At 43.6% G+C, this 21,084-nt stretch overlaps 1 protein-coding gene across 2 annotated transcripts in view; it reads right to left on the minus strand.

The window, feature by feature from the left end:
- PAK1 (p21 protein (Cdc42/Rac)-activated kinase 1) overlaps positions 1 to 20,157 on the minus strand; it is a 37,141-nt gene extending 16,984 nt beyond the window's left edge. The window contains exons 1-8 of one of the 2 annotated variants that reach the window (XM_009584962.1): positions 19,688 to 20,157; positions 13,837 to 14,047; positions 8,034 to 8,134; positions 6,473 to 6,620; positions 6,272 to 6,277; positions 5,341 to 5,378; positions 3,318 to 3,434; positions 2,808 to 2,982 (exon numbers count right to left, since the gene is read on the minus strand). In XM_009584962.1, the coding sequence (XP_009583257.1) occupies positions 2,808 to 2,982; positions 3,318 to 3,434; positions 5,341 to 5,378; positions 6,272 to 6,277; positions 6,473 to 6,620; positions 8,034 to 8,134; positions 13,837 to 14,026 (775 nt within the window). In that variant the 5' untranslated portion in view covers positions 14,027 to 14,047; positions 19,688 to 20,157. The remainder of the gene's footprint in view (positions 1 to 2,807; positions 2,983 to 3,317; positions 3,435 to 5,340; positions 5,379 to 6,271; positions 6,278 to 6,472; positions 6,621 to 8,033; positions 8,135 to 13,836; positions 14,048 to 19,687) is intronic. The other variant, XM_009584963.1, reaches the window with a different exon arrangement.
- Positions 20,158 to 21,084: the final 927 nt, after the last annotated feature.

Consider the following 21,084-nt stretch of genomic DNA (forward strand, 5'->3'; position numbering starts at 1 on the left):
CAATTTCTTGCAGAACAGAAGTTTCCATATCGGCAGGACCATAGCCGTTACTGATCTAATGACTGGGTTGCAAGATCCAGGGGGGGAAGCTGGAGAGACCCTTCAGAGCCAAATCTCCCCTGGCCTGGCCTGGGCAATGCTCAGCTGCTCTTCTGGGAACCCAACAGTCAGCGCAGGTTTTAGCAGCAGTTGCCACGTGACTGCAGCATTGCTCTGGTTTTGGAGAGCAAGCCGAGGCAATCTCAGCTCATTCTCCCCTAATGTGGCTGTTCAGCCAGAAGAAAGCGTGTTACTGCATCCCTCAGAGGGAAAAGCACTTTGCCTGGTGTTCTGCAACACAGGGTGGTGAGGGGCTGCTCAGGCTCAAGGTGGATTTGGTATGGACGAGGAACACATTTTCTGTATGAGGGGAGGGAGCTCTCAGCACAAGGGCAGGTGGTTGGCAGGCTGCATAGATGCGCTGGAGTCCTGCAAATTGTATGGCGGGTTGCCAAGGGGTAAACTGGAGAAGCTGACAAAAGGAGCATCACTGAAACTCAACGCTCCCTTGCAAACATTAAGTGATATTCGTAACACCCCTACGGCAGGCAGGAATCGCACCCTTTTTAGGCTGAAGAAATCGGAGCCAACAGTTCCTAGAGCTCAGCTGGGAGCAAGTCTCCTCTCTAACAGCACCGGGGTGGCTAACAGGATCAAGGGATGCAGAGCTGCATCTGAGTTGGTGTTTGCAAGTCACTCAAGCTGCCAACATATGGTGCTGCTTTCACAGGGGTCTAGGGCTGAGCCTAAACAGATGTATACTGGCAAAGAAACTGCTCACGGTCATTAGGCCAAGAAATCCAGTAGCAAGCAGAGTAAGAGCTGGCTATTTTCAGACACCACTGGAAAGCAGCCAAGCTCACAGGGTTTAGGGCAGACAGAGGTAAAGGAAGGGAATATGGTCCATGTTTGGAGGAGGGCAGGAAAAGAAATCTGACTATATAAACCCCACTGTACAAATACAGAAGCAATGCTATCGGCATTGCTGAGGACATGCATTTCTGAACAAATGTTCGTAAACTTTCCCCCAAAGCCTAACATAGGCTACAAGTTCAGACTGCGAGACAGGCAAGTGTTTCCCCACAGCAGTGACAGGACAGTGCTGCAGTGGCAAGAGGCAGGTGCCAATCTTATCCTGTTTAATGCTCTCATCTGTAAAATGGGGTAATGTTTCCTACCTCCCAAAAAGTCAGGCAAGGATTCATTACTGTTTGCACCAATGCTGTGTTAATGCTAAGAGGTGGAGATTTATCAGCTTCCTTTTAACCTTTGCACATCTTCAGTATGTATAAATATATATATGCTTTAAGATTTTAGTCATTTTATTCACATGTCAAACCAAAACGTGAAAGGGTTGCATGTCTTTGCACAAGTACAACTCCACTGCCCTCAGTGGAAAAAACATCAGTTTACAACAGGATTAAACTTCATCGCATTATTTCTGACTAGCCCACATCTAGAACCTGACACCTAACAGCGGCGACTGAACTTCACGCGCCCATATGTTTATAACGAAACCCCTCAATGCTAAAGAATCAGTTCAGCACTGAACACCACTTGCTGGAGCAAGCAAGGTGTCAGAAGGCGCATCTGCCACCCGACACTCTTAAGAGTGTCACTTCCATTTCTCTTCATCACAGAAGTGAGTGTATTTGTATTAGAATAGGACCTTTTTCCTGCCACAGTCCCTGCTTGGTCACAAAAATGGCTTGAATCCTTAATTATACAAAGGTCCTGCTCATTAAGTGAGTGAAGTTGCTGTTTTGAAATAATGGGTATGAGTTTTCCAATAGCAAGCAGTTCCAGTTAACATGCCATCAATTCAATTCAGGCTTTATTCAGAGGAATGAGGTACCCAGATAACTTTTTTTTTTTTTTTTTGAAGTTATATCCTCAGATTAGGTTTTCCTTCATCTAGCTACCAGTTTTTGCTTCATAAAATACTGACCTTTAGGGGTATACCCTCAACCGAGGAGACCAGCCTGACCATAGGGGTGCTAACACAATTTATATCAACTGACAAGCAAGGCATGTATGTAATTAATACAGGATTAGTAGTTCAAAGAATGAGAAATGCTCTACCCTAATAAAAACTGGCCCAGGCTGAGGATAACAATCAGTTACACAGAAGAGCTGGTTCTGCTGTTGGATATGCCACAGCATAACCCAAAAATACCAGGCAGCAGGGAGCACTTTGGAAGGCCCATGAACTGAAGGTAGGGACTGTTAAAGACACTAGGACACAACAGAGAGACATGTTTCTCAGAAACAAGTATGAATTTGGGTACACACACAATGTCAGGGCACTTAAAAATAACTAAGTCACTTTACATCATGGTATCATGGAAGGTGAACTTGGGGATGCATTAATTTTCTCTCCATCTTTTAGACACAGTAGGAAGCTCTGCTCACTTTACATCTAACATTTCAATATAATCATCCATGCTCCAGAGCTACAGAATATCAAGATGTGGAACAATCTCAGACTCCATAGTTAAATAGATGTTACTTATTCAGCACTTGTTTTGCAGAGCCTGAGGATCTGTAACTCCCCAGGGACTTCAGTCGGCATCACAGGTGCTCAGCTCACATTCACGCTCCCCCTTACATCTGCCCCCGATTTTGGCACACAGTCACAATGCAACGTCTTCAGTAAGGAATCTCAAAATGGGAATGCCAAAACATTTCAGCTTATTAATATTTTGAGAAATCAACACAGCAGGACCTAGATTTTTTTTTTTTTTTTTTTAAAAAAAAAAAGGACATACTTAATTTTTCCAAGATCTCTTCATCTGACATTTTTGGCTTTTTCTTTTGTTTCTCCGTGTTCCTGACCAGCATGTCAGGCACTGTTGTGCTGTTTTCCGAGGGAGAAGAAATAGGAGAGGTCGCCACATCTCTGGTAGGAGGAGGAAGGGGGTCTATCACAGAGCGGGTGTATATCTAATTTTTTTGAGAAAAATATACATATTAATACAAATCAGATGAACACTTAAATGCTTCTATTCATCTTGTTACTGTTCTCATTGTTGTCAGGTATGCATTTCTGTAGCTACTTTGTTAACAGCTAACGTCACCAAGCAAGGACTCTCTTGTCCCCCCCTCAGCTAGGCAGGTGATAATACAAAGGTGCTCTGCCAGAAGGAACGGCTCCCACCTCCTCCCTCCTGCTCCCAAAAAGGGCTCAGCACCATGCCATGCTGCGTGTATGAGGAGCCACAGTCAAGACCCAACTGTGACTGTGGCAGCAGGGACTGAAGGAAAGTATTTCTGCTCACAGATTTTGTGTGTTCAGGTCGTGGAGCTATCACAGGGGGTGGAGCTGCATCATCTTCATCATCTTCATCTTCAGACACTGAGGGAACTGCAGGAGTCTCAGAGACAGCCTTCACATTCTGTGTGTGGTTACACAAATAGCAAAAATAAAAACCCAATCACTTATTATAAGCAAAATCACAAACATTGGATTAAGCTCCTAACAGAGACTGCATTGAAGCAAGTGCAGAAAAATAATAATCAGAACAGGCTAGCCAGTATCTGAAAAATTCAAACCCCAAAGATCCGGAGCCTTTGTGGGAAATGGAGGGGCAGTCCAGCATTGCCTGACGCAACTGTTCAGAGTTTGTCATCTGCCTGTGTGATGGCAATCCTCTTCCCAAGGACTTGAGACCCACCTGGGCTCTCTCACTGCCTTCCCAACACCCACACGGCAGACCCAGCAATTCTGGGAACAACATCTGGGTTTGGAAATATCTGTCCCTATTCATGTTGCCTCTTTTGTTTTGCTGCTTGCTTCAAATCCCAGTCATGCAGATTGGAGATTTTAATTTGCATCAAAATCTTAATGTTTTCTCTAAAAGTTGGGAGGTCAAGTTAACATCAGCTTTGGTATTGTAACTGAGAACTAAGTAATGAGAGTTTTTGGAAGCAGAAGCTGGTACAATCTTTTCAAATCCCTTCTAAAATTGCTTTCTAAAAGAAAATTTTATGAAAAATAGGAACAATAATTAAAAAAAAAAATTATAAGTGGTTAAAAAATTATCTGGAATTTTTTGTAATACTTTGATTAGAAATGAAAGTCACTTTTAACCTTTTAAATTTGAAACTGATTTGAAGTTCATGGCATCCTTTACACTATAAATATTTAAAACTAAACTTGGCGAGATCCTCAACCCACTAGACCAGTTCTGCTTGTGCATCATCAGCTCCCTAAGAGTGGCAGGGGAAAAAGTATTAAAATAAAGTTCTCTCTGAAAGAGGGGGAAAACAATGTAGTATTTCACTGAACCTAAAATACTTGGAGTCACCAGCATCCTGACATAGAATCGTTGAAGTGCACTTGACAAAAGCTTAGCGTGTTAGAAGCAACAAGAAAAAACACCTATGTACTGGGAATTTCCTGAATATCCCCAAAATTAAAGGTTACCCAGTGTCTTCCAAAAACATCAGGCTATCTCAGTAGACTGGTAACTGCTGCTTTTTTCAGGATTTACTTTAAAATCCAACAGCCTCAGATATTCTAAACTCCTGAGGATTGACATACAATGACATGTAATAATGAACAACAGCAGAAACATTCCCTTCTTCTTTTCACAGAGAGTCCTAAACGGTCAGATCTGAATACGGTGCCTCCGGAAAAGAGCAGAACATGTCAACTCTAGATAATGGCATGGCAGTGAGAAAACAAGAGATGAGGGAATTGTAGGTTTTTATGAAACATCTTAAATTGAAAGTTTTGTTTCTTCCATCTCACACACACATACAGAAATGTAACGTGTCTCCTAACAAAGCAAACAGGAGTGGTGCCTGCCCTGGTAAGAACAGGAGTAAAGGTCAAGCAGAGAGGAGGAGAACCTTATATTTCCTTTTCTGCTGGAGATTAGTTTGGTTAATCAACACTAATCAACATTAGTTTTGGTCAATCAGACCTTGCAGGTTAGTAATTAAACTTCGTTATATCACAGATGTTTATAGAGACACATAAAACCTGAAAGCAGAGCAGTTATCAATTCTAGGTACGGGAACAGATCAACTTTTATGAAAACAGAACTATTTCTACTCATTAATTCACTAATTTCTATATCACTATTCACTAATAAAAGCTACTCCTACCTACTTGATTCTCCCCCAGTTGAAAAAAAAAGTGAAAATACATGTTTTTATAACCATGTATTCACTATACAAATACATATAGTTCAGATTTTAAAACACTAAGCAAACTAAAAGTTTACATGTAGTTAACTACTTTATGCAAGTTTTTAAATCTCCAAACTCGAGACAAAATGTGAATATAAGGCTTACCAACGTGTTTGATGAATTGTAATCCTCTGTCGATTTATCTGAAAGAGACAGATAGTAATGCCACTATAAATGAGCTGTAAACGCAGCAGCAGTGGGGAGAGGAGAAAGTGACAAGCTCCCTTCGGAAGGGGCAGGAAAAAAAGCTGCTCCCAAACCTAGGCATTACCTTCAGCTCCCCAGAACAAGCTGACACCTGGCAGATACGGGAATAAAGGGTAAAAAATTCTGCAGAGGAATGCAGAGGTCCCAAATCCCTGCCAGGAGGGCGGAACTTCCCAGAGCAACACCTGAATGAATACTGTCCTCCATCCATATACACAAAATATTTTCAGTGGCAGAGGCATTGCAGCTAGCCCAAGACCTGCAAGATGTCTCAGCCACCTAAACTTCCTGGAATAGCAACAGAGGACCCCATGAGTTAACTGGTGGGCTTCTTGTTTGACTATCCAGGCACATATGGGGAAGATTTGTGCTTTTATCCCTGCCTGGAGCCTTCCTAATTAATACCAGTTCTAGTGACATGGCTCTATCCTCTTAAAAAGAACCAAAGCAAGGATTAGTATTTAGAAAGGGAAGGAGTTAGAGTTGAAAGGGAAAAGGAGTGGCGGTTGCAGGAGTCCTCCAGTAGGCAGGTAATCCATAGAAAACCTTGGCAGCTTTGATTTTTAGAGGAATCCAGCCAGCACCTAGCAGCTGAGGCATAATCCTCAATCACGGCACACAGGAGCAGAGAGACCCTCACCCCAAGCATGCATGAAGCAACATCCACACCCATGCCAGAAACTGAAACTGGTACAAAATTTAGCTGCCTGTTTTCTCCAGGGATTTTCACCACTGGGAACCCAACACCAACCCTCTGGGATCTGCCTTCCAGATGCTGGCTGTAAGCTTCAGAAAACCTGTGCTTTTGGGATTTAGCCAGTTGACTGACCTCCTCCTTTGCAGGTACACTGGGCATCAGGATTAATAGAACAGCATTTTAAAAGAAGAGGGGTGCTTGAGCAGCCAGAGAATCTCATTCACATTTTCCTTGAGAAGACAGATCTACTTGTTGATTAAACAAAAGAAACCCCACGTGCAGAGGCTGCTTGAAAGTTGGACAAAGCAGCTATATGAGACAATCACCGTGTACCTGTGAAACTCATGTACTTCTGGCTGTTGGAGATCTTCTTTGAGTTGTAAAACTCCAACACGTCCAGCACTGCCTGGGGGTTCTTCTTCTGCTCTGACTTGGTGATGTTGGAAGTCTGCAGTAAACGCGCCCATTGCTCCGGCATTCCCTGTGGAGAGATGTAGCTCATCAGCTCACAATCAGCCTAACATTGTTCACAGCACACACACCACCCGTTGCAGTTCTGCCACAGTTTCTGGGGTTACTCAGTGCTGTAAGGGAAATAGGGAGAAAAGAGGAGAGGAAAGAAAAGAGGCAGTGGATCGATACCTTCCTAGCCACCGTCTGTGTTACAAGTCACACGTTTCTTACATGGACATGTAAATGCCACTCTGCTCACAGGGCTCTGGGTGAGTCCCAGGTCCTTTGAAGACCAAAACTCAAAAGACAGAAAGGAGCAGACCCAAGTGCTGCAGTTCACCAAGAGCCTCAAGGAAAAAAAACCTTTATGCACAAGTACACATATATTTACATATATGTAAGAAAGACTATAGAAGTAATAGGCACTGTAGAGCATCTAGGACAATGAACGTACAACATTCATTTAGGTCTTCCTGTAGCACTAGAGTTCTTTGATAATAGTGGTTTGGTGCCTATTGTAACCAGAGCTGGGAAAGCAGAGATGTTAACCTCACATATGAAGCTCAGAATTTCGTTACAGGGACATCATTTCAGCCAGAAAAGAAATACATCTGGAGTACAACCTTACTTGTGCCTTTCACCACCAGCAAGAATAACAGTTTGTATAGACGGAGTGGCAAGTAACTGGGATCCTTTATTGATAAAGTTACCCTCCCTGTTCAAAAGGATGGCTGGATACACCACTCAGGTAATGCCCCACTGATACATCCAGGTTAACTTGGGCAAGTCTAGAGGCTGACATGCAAAACACAACTGTACACACGATTCAGGCTAGGAGAGCAAAGTCCCTGAAAAAGAAGCATAAGGATAGCGAAAACCAGCTTGCTCGCAAACAACTTCTACTGTTATTAAACACTATCTCATAATCAAATTAAGAAGAAAAATATGATGAAATACAACTCTGTCTTCCCAGTATTTTGCATGTCAATAAAAAAACCGCATAAAAGCATCTGCCATTTAGCCTTAGGACAGCACATACACATTCTGTCATAAATAGTTATGCACAGTTGTGTCTCCCCTAAAGGGGAACTCTCACAGCCCCATTTGGCAGACACAGACTATGCTGTAGACCTAACCCAGCTCTAGAAGAGGAGGGGAAGGGAAGGGAGGAGAGATATACCATGTTTTGGTGTCCACATCAGCCAAAAAAACAGGAAAGGAAAAGTTTGCTGGCAGCCTGAGCTCCTGGGATGTGCCAAGTTTGACAAACAGTCTCTCAGTGGGAATTAGTGGGTAACCTCTGCAGATGTGTTTCAAAGGAGATCAAACTAGATGATGGTAATAGCCTCTCCAGCATCACTATATAAAAGATTAATGGGTCCTGGCTCCTCCCAGCAATAAGCCAAACCACACAGTTCTCTCTTCCTCCACATTCACTTACTGTGAATTCTCCCGTGACTGCATCAAACCCCACATGAATTGTGTGTTCAAAGTCTGAAGGGAGGGAGATCTCCGGCCGCTCTTTCTCTTTCTTTTTATTGGCTGGAAGAGACAACAACAACAAAAAAATCCATAAATCCATCAAGAATTAAAACCTCCCCAATAGCTTCCAATTTACCTACCCAACCACACCCCCCTTTTGCTAGTTATAGGATTTCGATCTGGGGCAGACAAACAGCAAAAAAACTTTGTTACCTCACTTAAGAGCAGCCACAGTGAGTGGACAACAAAAATCAAAGTGCTGTAACACACGACAAGCGTAAGCCAAGGAAATTGACATTTTGGGTATGTCAAGTATCAACCGGTAGGGCTAGACTCAGTAGCACAAGAGCCATTTACCTAAAATATTCACTCAAACTTATACAGGTCAGAGTCAAAAGTACTACAGTGGCAGTAAGTTGGAGCCATGCAGTTTTGAACACTTTTTTTTATTCATTGTTTTAAGCAACTTTTAAAAAAAATATTATGTGCTGTTAAATATACACTCGCCTCTCATATTAAGACAAGGACAAAATTAACTACAAATACTACTTATAAATTGCTTCCTTCATCTTACATCCTCAAAACAGAGTTTATGGAAAAAACCAAATATAACGTGTGCTTCTGCTACAAAATCTTGTATGAGCAAAACCATTTATATTTTCCTGCTCACAAAATGAACTAAACGTGGTTTTAATAATAAGCTTTGAAGATGCAGAGCAAGAGGGCAGAATCTGGCAGGTGAGGAGCAGAAGTCATGAAGAAACAGGAAAGGAAATAAATCAAAGCAGATGCACCCTGCAAATTTTCAAGTCAGGTCTTCAAACAAGAAGATTATCATTATGCCTTGGATTAAGTTCATCCATATTCATGACGTATTAAGGACTCCACCTTCCTTTTAATATTTAATGTATTCAAGAAATTGAGATCAGTTTAAGGAAGAACCACGTTCTACTTGGATTTGCTGCTGCTTGCAGTTATAAAATAAGCAGAGCTGGGAGAAGGTCACTAAACCACTTAAGTTTCCCAGTTGATACCTTTTGTATCTAAAGCCAAAAAGAATTTGTTTCGTGGCTGACATTCCCCTGTGCATTTTTGGCAACATGAATGCCAAACCCCAGGTATTTCAGAAACCTGTGAGGCTAATGCTCAATATCGCAATTATTTAAGCCACTGCTGGTGGTTACTTGCATCAAGGTGGTCAGAGCTTGCCCCAGAGGACCGAATCCTGTTTCCTTCAGTGCCAGCTCTGGGACTATTCTCTGTGTCATTACAGAGTTACTGTTGCACAGAGTAATTTTGGAGAAAGAAAAGGATCAGATGCTCCATTTGGGACACAAAGATGGAACAGATTGTTTTTGATCCCTCTTTCAAAGAAAGGGGATAGGGGAAGCTGAATTGCAGAAGAGCGGCAGAGTTGCCAAGGGGTTGGAGGAGAGAAAGCCACCATCCTGGAGGAGCCATCACAGAGGGGAGAGCTAGGAGGAGACAGAAGCAGCTGCTGGTTAGCAGATGGTGAGCATTTGCAGCACCGAGGCCTGCCAAAGAAGGAACAAACAGCTGCATCCAGCAGGTATACAGAAAAAGCTGCATGCACTAGCAGTGGATGGAAAGCAAGAGGAAAAGAGATGCATAAGAGGCACCATATTCTATAGGCCTGTCTACAGGATCAGTCCATTTCTCCAAGCCAAAGAGTAAGGTGTCATCTCAGCCTAGAAGCCCTTCCTCAGGTGAGGAAGAAGAGGGCACCTGTACTAGCACCACTATGCAGGAGTGCCGCACTGCACACCCACACATGGTCCAGGACGACTGCCACAGCAGATTTGAATGTATCCCCAAAAAAAGCTAAAGGGTATTAAGTTCTTATCCAGAAGTCAATACACTTAAGTGTTTTTTTGATTTCTACATTCAGACAGCCTGAGCTCCCTGCCACACACCCAAATCCCAACAAACTTCTCTGCAACCAACCGTTCCAGTATCCATTCAACCAGCAAACTGAGATGATTGCTGAGTGCTAACTTATCCACAGCAGGAGACGATGGCCTGAACGAGCCTCAGCTACACAGAGCAGTAAAAACAGTTCTGGAGGGACTGATTAAATAACATAATGGCCTCTGTCACATCAACACTCCAGCTCTCTGTTCGTGTTCAACACATAGGTAGAGAGTTTCAGTATGGCTACAGTGCAATATAGAAACAGGAAGAGATTTTTCTGCATTTATGGCTTATGTTGTTTTCACACCCCCAAAGCAGTTAATGTTCTCCTAATTATCTTAGCTTCCTGCAAACATTTCTTACAGCTTCTCAGCCCTTTGCATTTTCCCCAACTCTCAACAACTCTTTGGGACAGCTACCACAAACTCACACAAAAATCACATTGCCTTAGCGATGACGTTACAGCGGGTGAAACCATAATTGCTCTGTATGCTTTTTTAAATCTGCCTGCCTGCCACACTCAGGGTTTTATAGCGCCCAGACTGAGTTCACCATCATGTGATCGCACATGAAGCTGGCACATGAATTCAGCGATTTTCCTCCAGCAGCCTCAGAGGACAATGAACTTCAGAAGCTTTTGATCCAAAATCTGACAGATCTAAAAGCCTAAACGTATTAAACCATTAATAACATAATTGCTTTTTGCAGCAGATATTTATATCATAGTAGGAGGTATAAGACAAAAAGAATTAAAGAGATGGGCACTCCCAATTTTGCTAAAACTTAATTCCCCCTCTACAGTGATTATATTATCCTTGCAGTGAGTCAAAAGCCTTGAGGAATCTTAAATTAAAAAAAAAAATAAAAGACAAATCATATATCTGATTAAGAAGGCCCAGCTACCACCAAGGGCTTTATTTCCACAAACACCTTACCACCTTCTCATTCAAAACCTCACACGTTTGATGCTGTTACAAAAGCCACCCATAAAGTTTCCTTATGATGCTCTGGCAACTTGAGCTGCAACTAGGAAGCACGATGTCCCATGTAAAGTAAGCCCGTGAGCCCATCCTGAAGCATACTGAGGAGAGAAAGGTTGTCTCCACTGGTAAGATTGAGTAAAGTGCTCCTCATGTCACCACTGAAAGGGCTCCCGGGCACTGCAAACTGTCACCTTGTGGGTAAAACCCTGCTTCTGTGCAAAGCTGCAGCTGAGCTCAGCAAAGTTCAGAGGAGCTAAATGTGCCACATTCAGGCCAAACTCATACCCTCAACTAGGACACTGACGAGCCCTGAGCCCAAGAAACTTCAGATGTTCACAACTCCTGTTGAAAGCAGTAAGTCACACAAGCTCTGCATCCATTTGGATAGGGCCCACCTGGTATTAAGCCGACAGGTTTTTTAAATACCAGTTTTGGGATTTAGGCTGGGACAGAGGAAATCAGGACTATAAATTACATCCTAAATTTTGCAGGCAGAGCATGCCACCTCCAGAGCAGCCTGGCAAGGGGACATAGCTCAATGGAAGTGCGCAAACATGTATGAGGCCCAGGATTTAAGCCCCGTGTGTTCTTTATACCACGGCTCTGTTCATGCACAGGGGTAGCACAATGGAAAAGACACGTTCCAAAGCACCTTCAAGCTAGAACTGCCCTTCTCGACCCAGCGACCTCTAAAAGATGCCCTCAAGATGTCTCCCCTTGTTGGCCTCCACTCTGATCTGGACCCATAAGCTCTCAACAGGTCTGTTGTCTGCTCCACGGCAGGACTCCATGTGATTGAGCTGCAGCTTTGCGTAAAGCACAACCTCTTCATCATCTTTGCCACCCATCCTTCGTAAAGTGCCTACTCCAGTACTGTTCCCTGCCCAGAGTAAAGAGGTACCACTTCTCCAAAGGGATTTACAGCATCAACTTCAGCAGCTCTCAGGCTACAGCATAAAAGCCCATATCCATATTTGCTAGCAAAATTAACCACCGAGCATTTCAGATCCTCGCAGGCTCTTTGCAACCCCAGCAGAGGTTAAGCCCAAATCACTGGCTTCCCTGGGTAAGGATCCAAAGGTCATGGATTTGCCCAAAATTACATTCCTCTAACTGAATGGAAACCAACTCCCCATTTAGTCCAGCCAAACTAATAAACAACACCCAAATTATTTCAGGCACAAACCTGGGAATTTCATTAACATTTAAGCAGCAGGAGGCACTGCGAATTTAATTGTCATCATGAGATTAGAAGAAGTTTTCATAAGATGAAAATCAATCAATCAATCTGAAGCGAAGGTGACAGTGTTAAAGGTATTTTTTGCTTGACAGGAATTAGAGGACAGAAGCAACCATTCTCGTTTGGGCAGGTGTATTGCAACAGAAGGCTCTGCTGGGCTTGGCTAAACAAAAATCTCTCATGTCTCGAAGCATCTGCCATGTTGGCTAATCTTCAGTAAGTGCAGGCATCTTCAAATCAGTAGCAGCCTGTCTGCTGATTTTACCCGAACCGTTCACTTTTGCAGCTCTCCTTTAAAATCCAGTTCAAACTAGCATTTCAGGTTGTATTTCTTTTACTCTCTTACAAATTTCAGGTGATTTCTTTGTTCTCTGCAACTGCTGAGCCTAGAGGTTTAAAAACCCCACTCCCTTAAGTAAGCCAACACAAAAATCCTGCAGCTCTTTAGGATTAATACTAGTAATGGCAAGTTCTAACTGAGATCCAGCAAACTTTTAACATGGAGTTCATGGGTTTCTGGATTGCAGAATCAAAAATCCATGTTTGTACAACAATCCAAAGTTGCTGAAGGTATCATAGAATAATAATAACGAATGCTGCAATATTTTGTAGAAAATGAACCTAGATCTTGCTTATGTAAATTAGTGGAAGTATCACTCCAATTAGACTTTTCGCTAACAAAAATTAAGGAGGCAGCCTCCCTCCTGAAGCCCAGGAAGTTGAAGATACCTAGGCTTGACTTTAGTTATCCGGTGTCCAGATACCATTGCAATGCAGACTCTACAAAAAGCTGCTGTATTAGAAAGAGGAACTCCAAAAAATAGGTCAGATATAAAAAGAAACCAGCACATATTAGGGGATGGAGATTTTTTTTTCTTACATCAGTTCAAAAGACTCATATGATAGAGATAGAGGTTTTTAAAATATCCTGATCTTAAAAATTAGAATTTCATACAGTTCACAGTTCCTATCTCCACTTCCATCTGTTACAGTCCCTATAACAGGACAAAATTCCTTCAGTTCACAAGAAATGTGCAAAAACTTGCAGTAACAGCTTATTCTTAACAGCAAGTAGACAATGCCTGACCCAAACAGTAGAACGGAGTAAGTGACCGTGCAGTGACATATGACAGGCCTGGCAGGAGATGGCCTGTTAGTCATGCTTAACTCAAATTATTTGCTGTTTAAAACAACAAGCAAGCAAAAGAACTCCCCTTGCTCCCCACCAAAGGAATTGCCAATGCCAGCTTCAAATGACCAGCTTGTAATTGGTACAAAAATTTATGTCTTTCAAGATCATTAAGGACAAGTCAGGCTGGGAAGTGGCAGAGCTAGTCCTAGTATTCAGGGACACTGTTCTCATAATTCAAGGGGAAGGAAAAAAAAAAAAAAAAAAAGGCACAAAACAGAGTAAACAGGATGGATTAAATGTGGCAGGATTAATCATTAGAAAAAACAGATCTACAGCCAGCACCTCATGTACCCCAAAATGACCAAGACAGTTGTGCAGGAAACAAACAAACAATGTTTTCTAAAACCTCAGGTGCTTAACTAAGGTCATTCAGAGCAACATTCACACAGGAGGTTTATAAGAAGAGACAAAATACTTTTATCTCCTGGTAAAATAGATCGGTAAAATCGGTCCTTCCTTTTCTTTTCTTCCGGGTTGGGAGGCAAAGGTTTTGAGCCATGGTTTAAAGTCCCAGCATCTTTGCTTCCCGATCCAATCATAGTGCTGGTATTTCTCATCGGAGGAGCAGGCGGTTTGTCTTCTGTTTCAACTCCATTGTTAGACATCTTCAGTTGGGGAGGCCGTTACTAGGAATAGGAAAAAGAAGTAAGAAGCTTTATTTATTTATTGTAAACTAGAATCACACACAGTCAGATAAACCACATGCAGGTATTTGCAGACTAGCCGCTAACCTCATATCAACACAGACCAAGTGTCAGTGAGACAAATTCTACTCAAGCTCCAAATTTTTTCTGTAACAAGACTATGTTTAAGCGTTTGAGTTATTGATCATCAAGAAAAGCCTATTTCAGGATACAGCAAATTCTCAAGCAAACCATGGAGCAGAAGCGTAGGGTGGGGGGAAAGAGCAGTAAATACCATGTAGCAAAGATACCCAAGAGGAGCCAACAAGTTGCTGAGCTCATACAACCTCTCAGATCCATGCTAGTTCCACTAAAAACTATGTCAAAATGTTTGTATCAGTCTCCAGCACAGCATGATGCAGAAAGACTGAAGTTTGCACACAAAGAGTTTCAATGCAGCCACTCAGGCTCCTTTGCTAAAAAGCTGCTGAACTGGTTCAGAGGCAGAGATGGCCGGGAAGCCGCAGAGCTGTACCCACGTCACCGCACATGCAGTGCCACAGCCCTCGCTGGTCCCAACCCAGCCCTGGCCTTTCCATGGTAGTGGCACACTTCAGGCACAATTCAAACTACTGGAAAGTTGACTGCATTTTGTTCTGTTGGAAGGGTCAAACAAAACTAGATCCCCAACACACACATAAATCCTTAAGTAAATAATCCCTGCTGTGCGGATTTAAAGACTGAAGCTTTGGAACAGGGTAATAGATTATTCTGCCACAACTAGCTTGTTCCACCCAAATGAGATCAGCATTACTCCAAACACAGCCTGGCTGCAGAGATCCTTCTGGAAACTGGAATTTGTCTGCATTATGTTCTCAAAAGAAAGTTGGGAGTTAACTGCAGAACAAAGACCAAAGCAGGAACAGTTTTTGTTTGGGTGGAAAAAGCAGTTCAACAGCTTTACGATTTTCACAAGCAGTAAGGGAATATGTTTCGTTCAGGGAGAATTATTGGGTGGCAGAAAGTCAAAAGCGTTTTGGTCTCTGCAAGTGAGAAGTCCGGTTTCAAAGTTGAGATCTGAGATCGCTGCTGGCTTCCAGGGAGCTGCTTTTCCATAGGCCAGACTCAGAGGAACCACACTGGGTCACACTCCAAACAGATCCCACAACCACACGACGATCCTACGACTACACAACACCGCCCTGCCAGTCTTCAAAGTCTTCTTTGGCCAAGCTAGTGATGCTCAGTGTTAACTGGAAAGATTTGGACCCAGGGCACACTGCTCTCGCAGCTCCAGGGAGTTAAGAAGAGCAAATGCTGCCTGCAGAAGGCACAGAGTCGCAACATGTTAGACTTTGCTGAAAGCAGCGGTTCCCCAGCTGTCGCCTACCAAGCCGTGGCTGGTCTGCAGCTCCACTTTCTTCTCCACTTACTTGGTTCCCAGTTTCTTCACACTCACTCTTAAACAGGAGGGCTGGCAGCACTGCACAGCCTATAAGGCTACACGCACAGGGAGCTTTGTAAGAGGTTTGCCCCCAGCCCTGCTTCCTCCCAACACAACTGTGCAACGGAATTTTAAATGACAGACTAGCATTTGGGGTATTCATTTTAATGGTGGGACACTTTTGGCGCTTGGGAGGGGTGGGGGGAAATTAGCTGTGCATTTGTCTGGGTGTGTTCTGGCATGTGCCCTGTGCATCTCCCATCACTCATGCTTCAGCCTCATGCCATTCTCCAGTATAAAATGGAGTAGAACTAAGTGACAGCTGGAGTGCCAGCCATGAAGTGATGCAAACAACTACTCTCCCTGTCTAAGCAGTGGAAAAAAGTCTAAACTAAAACCCAACTGGTGAATTTGGCAGCCACTGCTGCGCACATATTTTGTGCAACGTGAAGATATTGAGGCCTCACTGATGGGCTTTGCACATTGCAGTGTCAGTGGCTGGTACTGAACTGGCACAACTAAAGCATTTGAAACGACATAAGCAGAAGTGCCACATAAGAGCTGCGTTCTTTGCATTGATGCTTATTTAACCATCAGAATGGTTAAATAGGAATATGCTGCAAATAAGGAAGCAGAAGGAGAATGAATGTTAGCAGCTCTATGCCTGCCAAACGGCCCTCCCCCAGGAGCGGGCACCACATTTGCTGCTGTAACACCCTGGTTTACACCCACAGGGGTTTGAATAAAGGTGCATCCAAAGACTCCCCCACCGGCCAGACTTCCTGGAGCTGCAGGCGTGGCTGAGATGGCAGGGGAGACTGCTTCATTGCCGGGTCCCTCTCCCACCGAGCAGAGAGGTGAGCAGGTGAGAATCAGTGCTTGCGACCTGCTGTCAGAAGCACCGGACTAAGCAGGGGACAGAGTAATGTTTAGTGTATGGGGGAATGGATGCAACATCAGACCGAAGGGTGGTACAAGGAAGAGAACAGAGCAGCATGTAGCTCCAGGCTGGAGAAAAAGAAGTGAGAAGAGGAAGAAACCCCCCCCAGTTTACAGGCAGAGGCTGGCCTAGCGCTGGGGGAAGGAAAAAGAACATAAGCAAAAAAACAAAAAAAGACCATGAAAACATAAGAAAAACCTCTGGATGTCAAGCATCCTCACTCTCAGTTCCACCAGTGCAAAACCCCAGGGACATCTGCTCACAGTTTCTTCAATATAAGAGGGTTTTTCAAAATCCCTCAGTCGGAAAGGATAGAGCGCAAGCGAATTGCTGTTTTACCGCAGGGCTAGAAACACTGGCAATACAAGCTCTTGTTTATCTTACATTATTCCCTGAATGACCAAGTAACTGTTGAGAAGTTACATCGTTTAACAAACAATATTGTTTTACACCTATTTGATAACTGCAACTTTCATGTGGGCAAAGCCTACAGTACGCCCTCTCCTTTATTCTCCATCACTCAAGCTCCCAGACCTTTCTCCTCATCAAAGTCTTATGTTTGGAGTTACAACAGATATTTCATCTCTCTGGAGAGGGGGGGTGTTAGAAATCCTTAAATCCAAAAGATTAAGAACTGGTTCTACAGAAGTTATCCCCTGTAACAGCAGCGCTATCCTAGAGTGTTCCCAAGAGCCTTTTCCCACTATATATTTAAAGGGAAAACAAAAAACCTGCTTACATGATTTCTCCCAGTGATAGAGACAGTTTACCCCCAAACCCAACATCGTTTAAACTTTAAACTTATGTTGGCTTCAAAGTATGTGGATGAAACCCTCTCCCGACAGAATTACACCCACCTCTCCAGGGCTCTGCAGCAGAGCTGAGAGTGATACCAGAGCTATACGAGCGGTTACAGAGGGCAGCCGTCTCCCTCACCGTAGCCTAGCTGACTGTGCAAATTCTCTTCTTCCTAAAATAATCTCCTGCCAATTCACATGTAAGCAGGCTTTAAACAACCCTCCTTGTGTAGGCCCTGCTCAAATTCAGAGCACCAGGCAATTGCTTCACCAGCCGGCATAACATCAGCACTACGCCAGTGAAGTGAGTCACTCTGCTCGGTGCGATCCATCCTAACAGGAACGCAAGGCGTCACCGGACCAAGTTATTTCCTTCTTCACACCAGCACGACTCTGCTTTGAGAAATTAATCTTATGTTTCCATGGTATGATTAAGTGAACAGTGGAAGCAATGAAACAGCACATGAACTTTTCAACTGCAGTCAGATGAGGGAATATGTTTTAGCTGCAGACACAATTATTCTCAACTACTATATATACTAAAATACCAGCACTCAAACCAAACCCCACAGACACCACTAGGAAGGCATAGTCGTGATGTAGGACTATTGTTTCTGCAGCCGTTTGGGAGTACTGAAAGTTCGAGTTGTTTCACCACACAGTACTTATGAAAATAAAAATTTTATTACATACTGCAACCTGTGACTGCCATAAGTCAAGTTACAGTGGCCTTCAAATGCTCCCTGCTCCTTCCCATCAACTTTTGAAGCTAAAAGTTAGCTAAATTAGATTATCCCAGCCCAGAATCGAACAGCAGACCTGACAAACTCTCCTTTCACACCTACAAAACACTTCTGCAGACAGGAAGGACTGACAGACAACCACACACAAGGGGAGGAGAGACTCAGGAAACCACTTGGCCGTTCAAGACAGAGCAAGCGGAGGTACTGAACAGAAGATGGCACCCACAGGTGCTGACAGCGGTGACCAAGAGTTCAGAGTACACAGACGTGCAAAGATCCACGCAGGTCTGCTGATCTGCATTAAGTAGATATGGCTTTAAATCATGAAGTTTATGCCTGTAGCTTTCCTGTAATACGGGCACAGGCTCCTGAGCCATTCATCCAGCAGAGTGGGACCCCAACATATGTGGAGCCTTCTGGCACTACTGTGTGTCACACACACATGTGCGAAAGAAAAAGAAAAAAAAAAAAAAAAGAAAAAAAAACAGAAAAAAGATCCTCTATTTATGTAATTTTTCCTTCTGGTAAACCACACCATTTCAAACTTGATGCTCCACACTGAACTATAAGATTCTACCAAGCTGGTTGTGTTTTCTTTGCATTCCTTAGCAAGACAGGCAGATGACTGATTGCTAAAACAGAAAGCAATTAAAAAGTCAGAGGAGCTGAAACCTACACTACTATAGATGCCATAAAGATAACTATGTCCAACGCATACTAATTGCTGGAGTCAACACGAAAACTCATAAAAGAGCTATCTATAATTCATGCAGTCTGGCAAGACAGTGGCTGTAAGTTACTCACTACAACTTACAGATGAATAAACTATATTAAACAAGAGAGGGGAGAGGGAGATGCTCAGCAACTGTTTTTCCGTCTCTGCCTACTACCAGAAGGAAATCTCACATTTTTCCAGGATGCTATTTTTCTGTTGTTGCCAGCGTGAGGAAAGGGTGTCTTGCCCACAAAAAAGGCAGGAGTCTTGACCTTTAGTTGAGTTGATCCTGATCGGAACAGTGTTTTATCCCTGCACCCTTCCACTAGAGTTTGCTCCTGCACACACACAGTTAAAATCTCCATCTTCCTCCTTGCACTGTCCCGGTGGGAAGGAGCAGGGGCCGTCCCCTGCTCTGCTCAAACACATTGCAAGCAGCAGATTCCCTCCCCGTGTGCCGTGCTTTCATCCAAATCCCAGCAGAAAATTAACAGCAGAGTTTACCAGCTGGGTTTCGACACAGGATAAAAAGACACTCGTTCGTTTTTTCTTTATTACTTTATGTGGGACTAAGTCTCAAACACAGTCTCACATTGAAGGAAAGGCACCCCACACATGTTCCACCTCAAAAAGAGGCAAGAGCTGTCCTTTTCCTCCACCTGACAGCGGATGGGACCTGGGACACATGCTGTCACAGAAAAGGGCAGCAGCAATACACACACCCTGAGGGAGGGCTGATCGTCACATTTAGAGGCAATTAAAAAGAAAAAACAGGAACTGTAGCATCTAGCTGTCTCCCCAGCCAGTTACTGCACATCTGAGTGCTGTGCAAGTGTGCCAATTAAACAAAAAACAGTCAAGGGCCATCAATGCATCAGCCCAGACCCAACATTTACATGTGAATTAAAAAAAAAAAAACAAACAAACCAACAGGTTTTCATAAAGTTCTAATAAATAAAGAATTACAAAACAGCAGTGTTTGCTCATCTATCTTTAGAATTTACCTGTTAGACCCCTGCAGGTGCTGCCAACACCCAGAGGTGCAGATGAAATCGCTAAATTACATGAAACAATAATCACTAAAAATAAGTACACATTTAGAAGAGAATGTATCCACTGCTACAGCTGGAGTGGGTGGACGTGAGGAGGGGGGAGACACCCTCTCATGGCAGATGGCCAACTACTGGTTGCAGTCTTGCTCCACTGCCAGCATTATTTCCATAGTGCTAGACATAAAGGATGACTGACCAGTTACAACCCAACAGGAATGCTGGAAGACTCCATGGCTCGGAATTTTAAAAGCCGAAAGACTGGAGGGTCCTTTTAAAAAAAGCCTTTAATTCAACCCCAACTGTTTGGACTAAACGCAAGAACTGCCGGGTGGGATTCCCCAGCCTGTATTTTGCAGGACGACACGGACCCCACTGCAGTGGGCACTACTTCTGGGGAGGAGATCTGCAAAATCTCTTCCTGGGCAGATATACTCGCTAACCCATCGTACTGCACAGATATGCTTCTAAAGAAGAACAGACTAATTATAACCGCCTGATTCCTAGCAACAGAGCAGAGTTCTCCCTTCACTCAAGTTAAGGAAGCTTCTTTCTGTTTTGTTTTAAATAACCAAGGCCCAGCTTTCGCCAGCCTCCACAGTGTGGGCCCATGCATGACTGCTGTGACAGTAATCCAGACACACAGAGGGTTTCAGTAGCACTGAGGCAGGTCAAGCCCTTTCCACCAGATTAGGTTTGAATCCAAAACTGCAGAGGCAACGCCAACTTAAATTGCCATGCTTCAACTCAGCTTCTGTTGTTTCACGAATAACTGGCAGTGTCAAACAATAACTATTTCGCAGTCAATGCCAGCTATGCCCAAGTACCAGGAATACATGATGAATTCACCTTACTTGTGCTCCAGTCGGGTAGCCCAAGCTTTGAGAGCTGCAGAGACCAGCTCCATCTGTTCCCATCCCCGGGCAGCAGCCTGCTCATTTTGACCTAGCGTTTACCCTGTTCTAACAGCGCTTTTAAACAGCCCAAGAGAAATAAATTGCATCCACACTTGTTTTAAAAAAAAAAAAAAAAAAAAAAAAAGAAAATTCAAGCTGAGACAGAAGGAACCAAGAGTATCATTTTTAAAACTTCTCAGCCCACAAATCATCCTCCTTATTTCCCCATCTCCAGAAGTGCTGTCTCCCCTCCCCCAGCTACATGCCTGAACAAGCAAGTTCGCTGTTGCAGATGTCAGTACAGGCTCCGTTTCCCAGCGCAGTATGGAGCAGCCTTGGCTCTGGTTCCACTTTTGCTCACAGGAAGGCAGGGCTTCAACCACACAAGTCAAAGTAGTGACTGGAGTTGGAGCTTGCTAAGCAGGGTGGGAAAAATAAAGGCCTCTTATGTTAAAG

Source organism: Fulmarus glacialis, unplaced genomic scaffold, assembly GCF_000690835.1.
Source record: "Fulmarus glacialis isolate BGI_N327 unplaced genomic scaffold, ASM69083v1 scaffold7279, whole genome shotgun sequence".
Classification (NCBI taxonomy): domain Eukaryota; kingdom Metazoa; phylum Chordata; class Aves; order Procellariiformes; family Procellariidae; genus Fulmarus; species Fulmarus glacialis.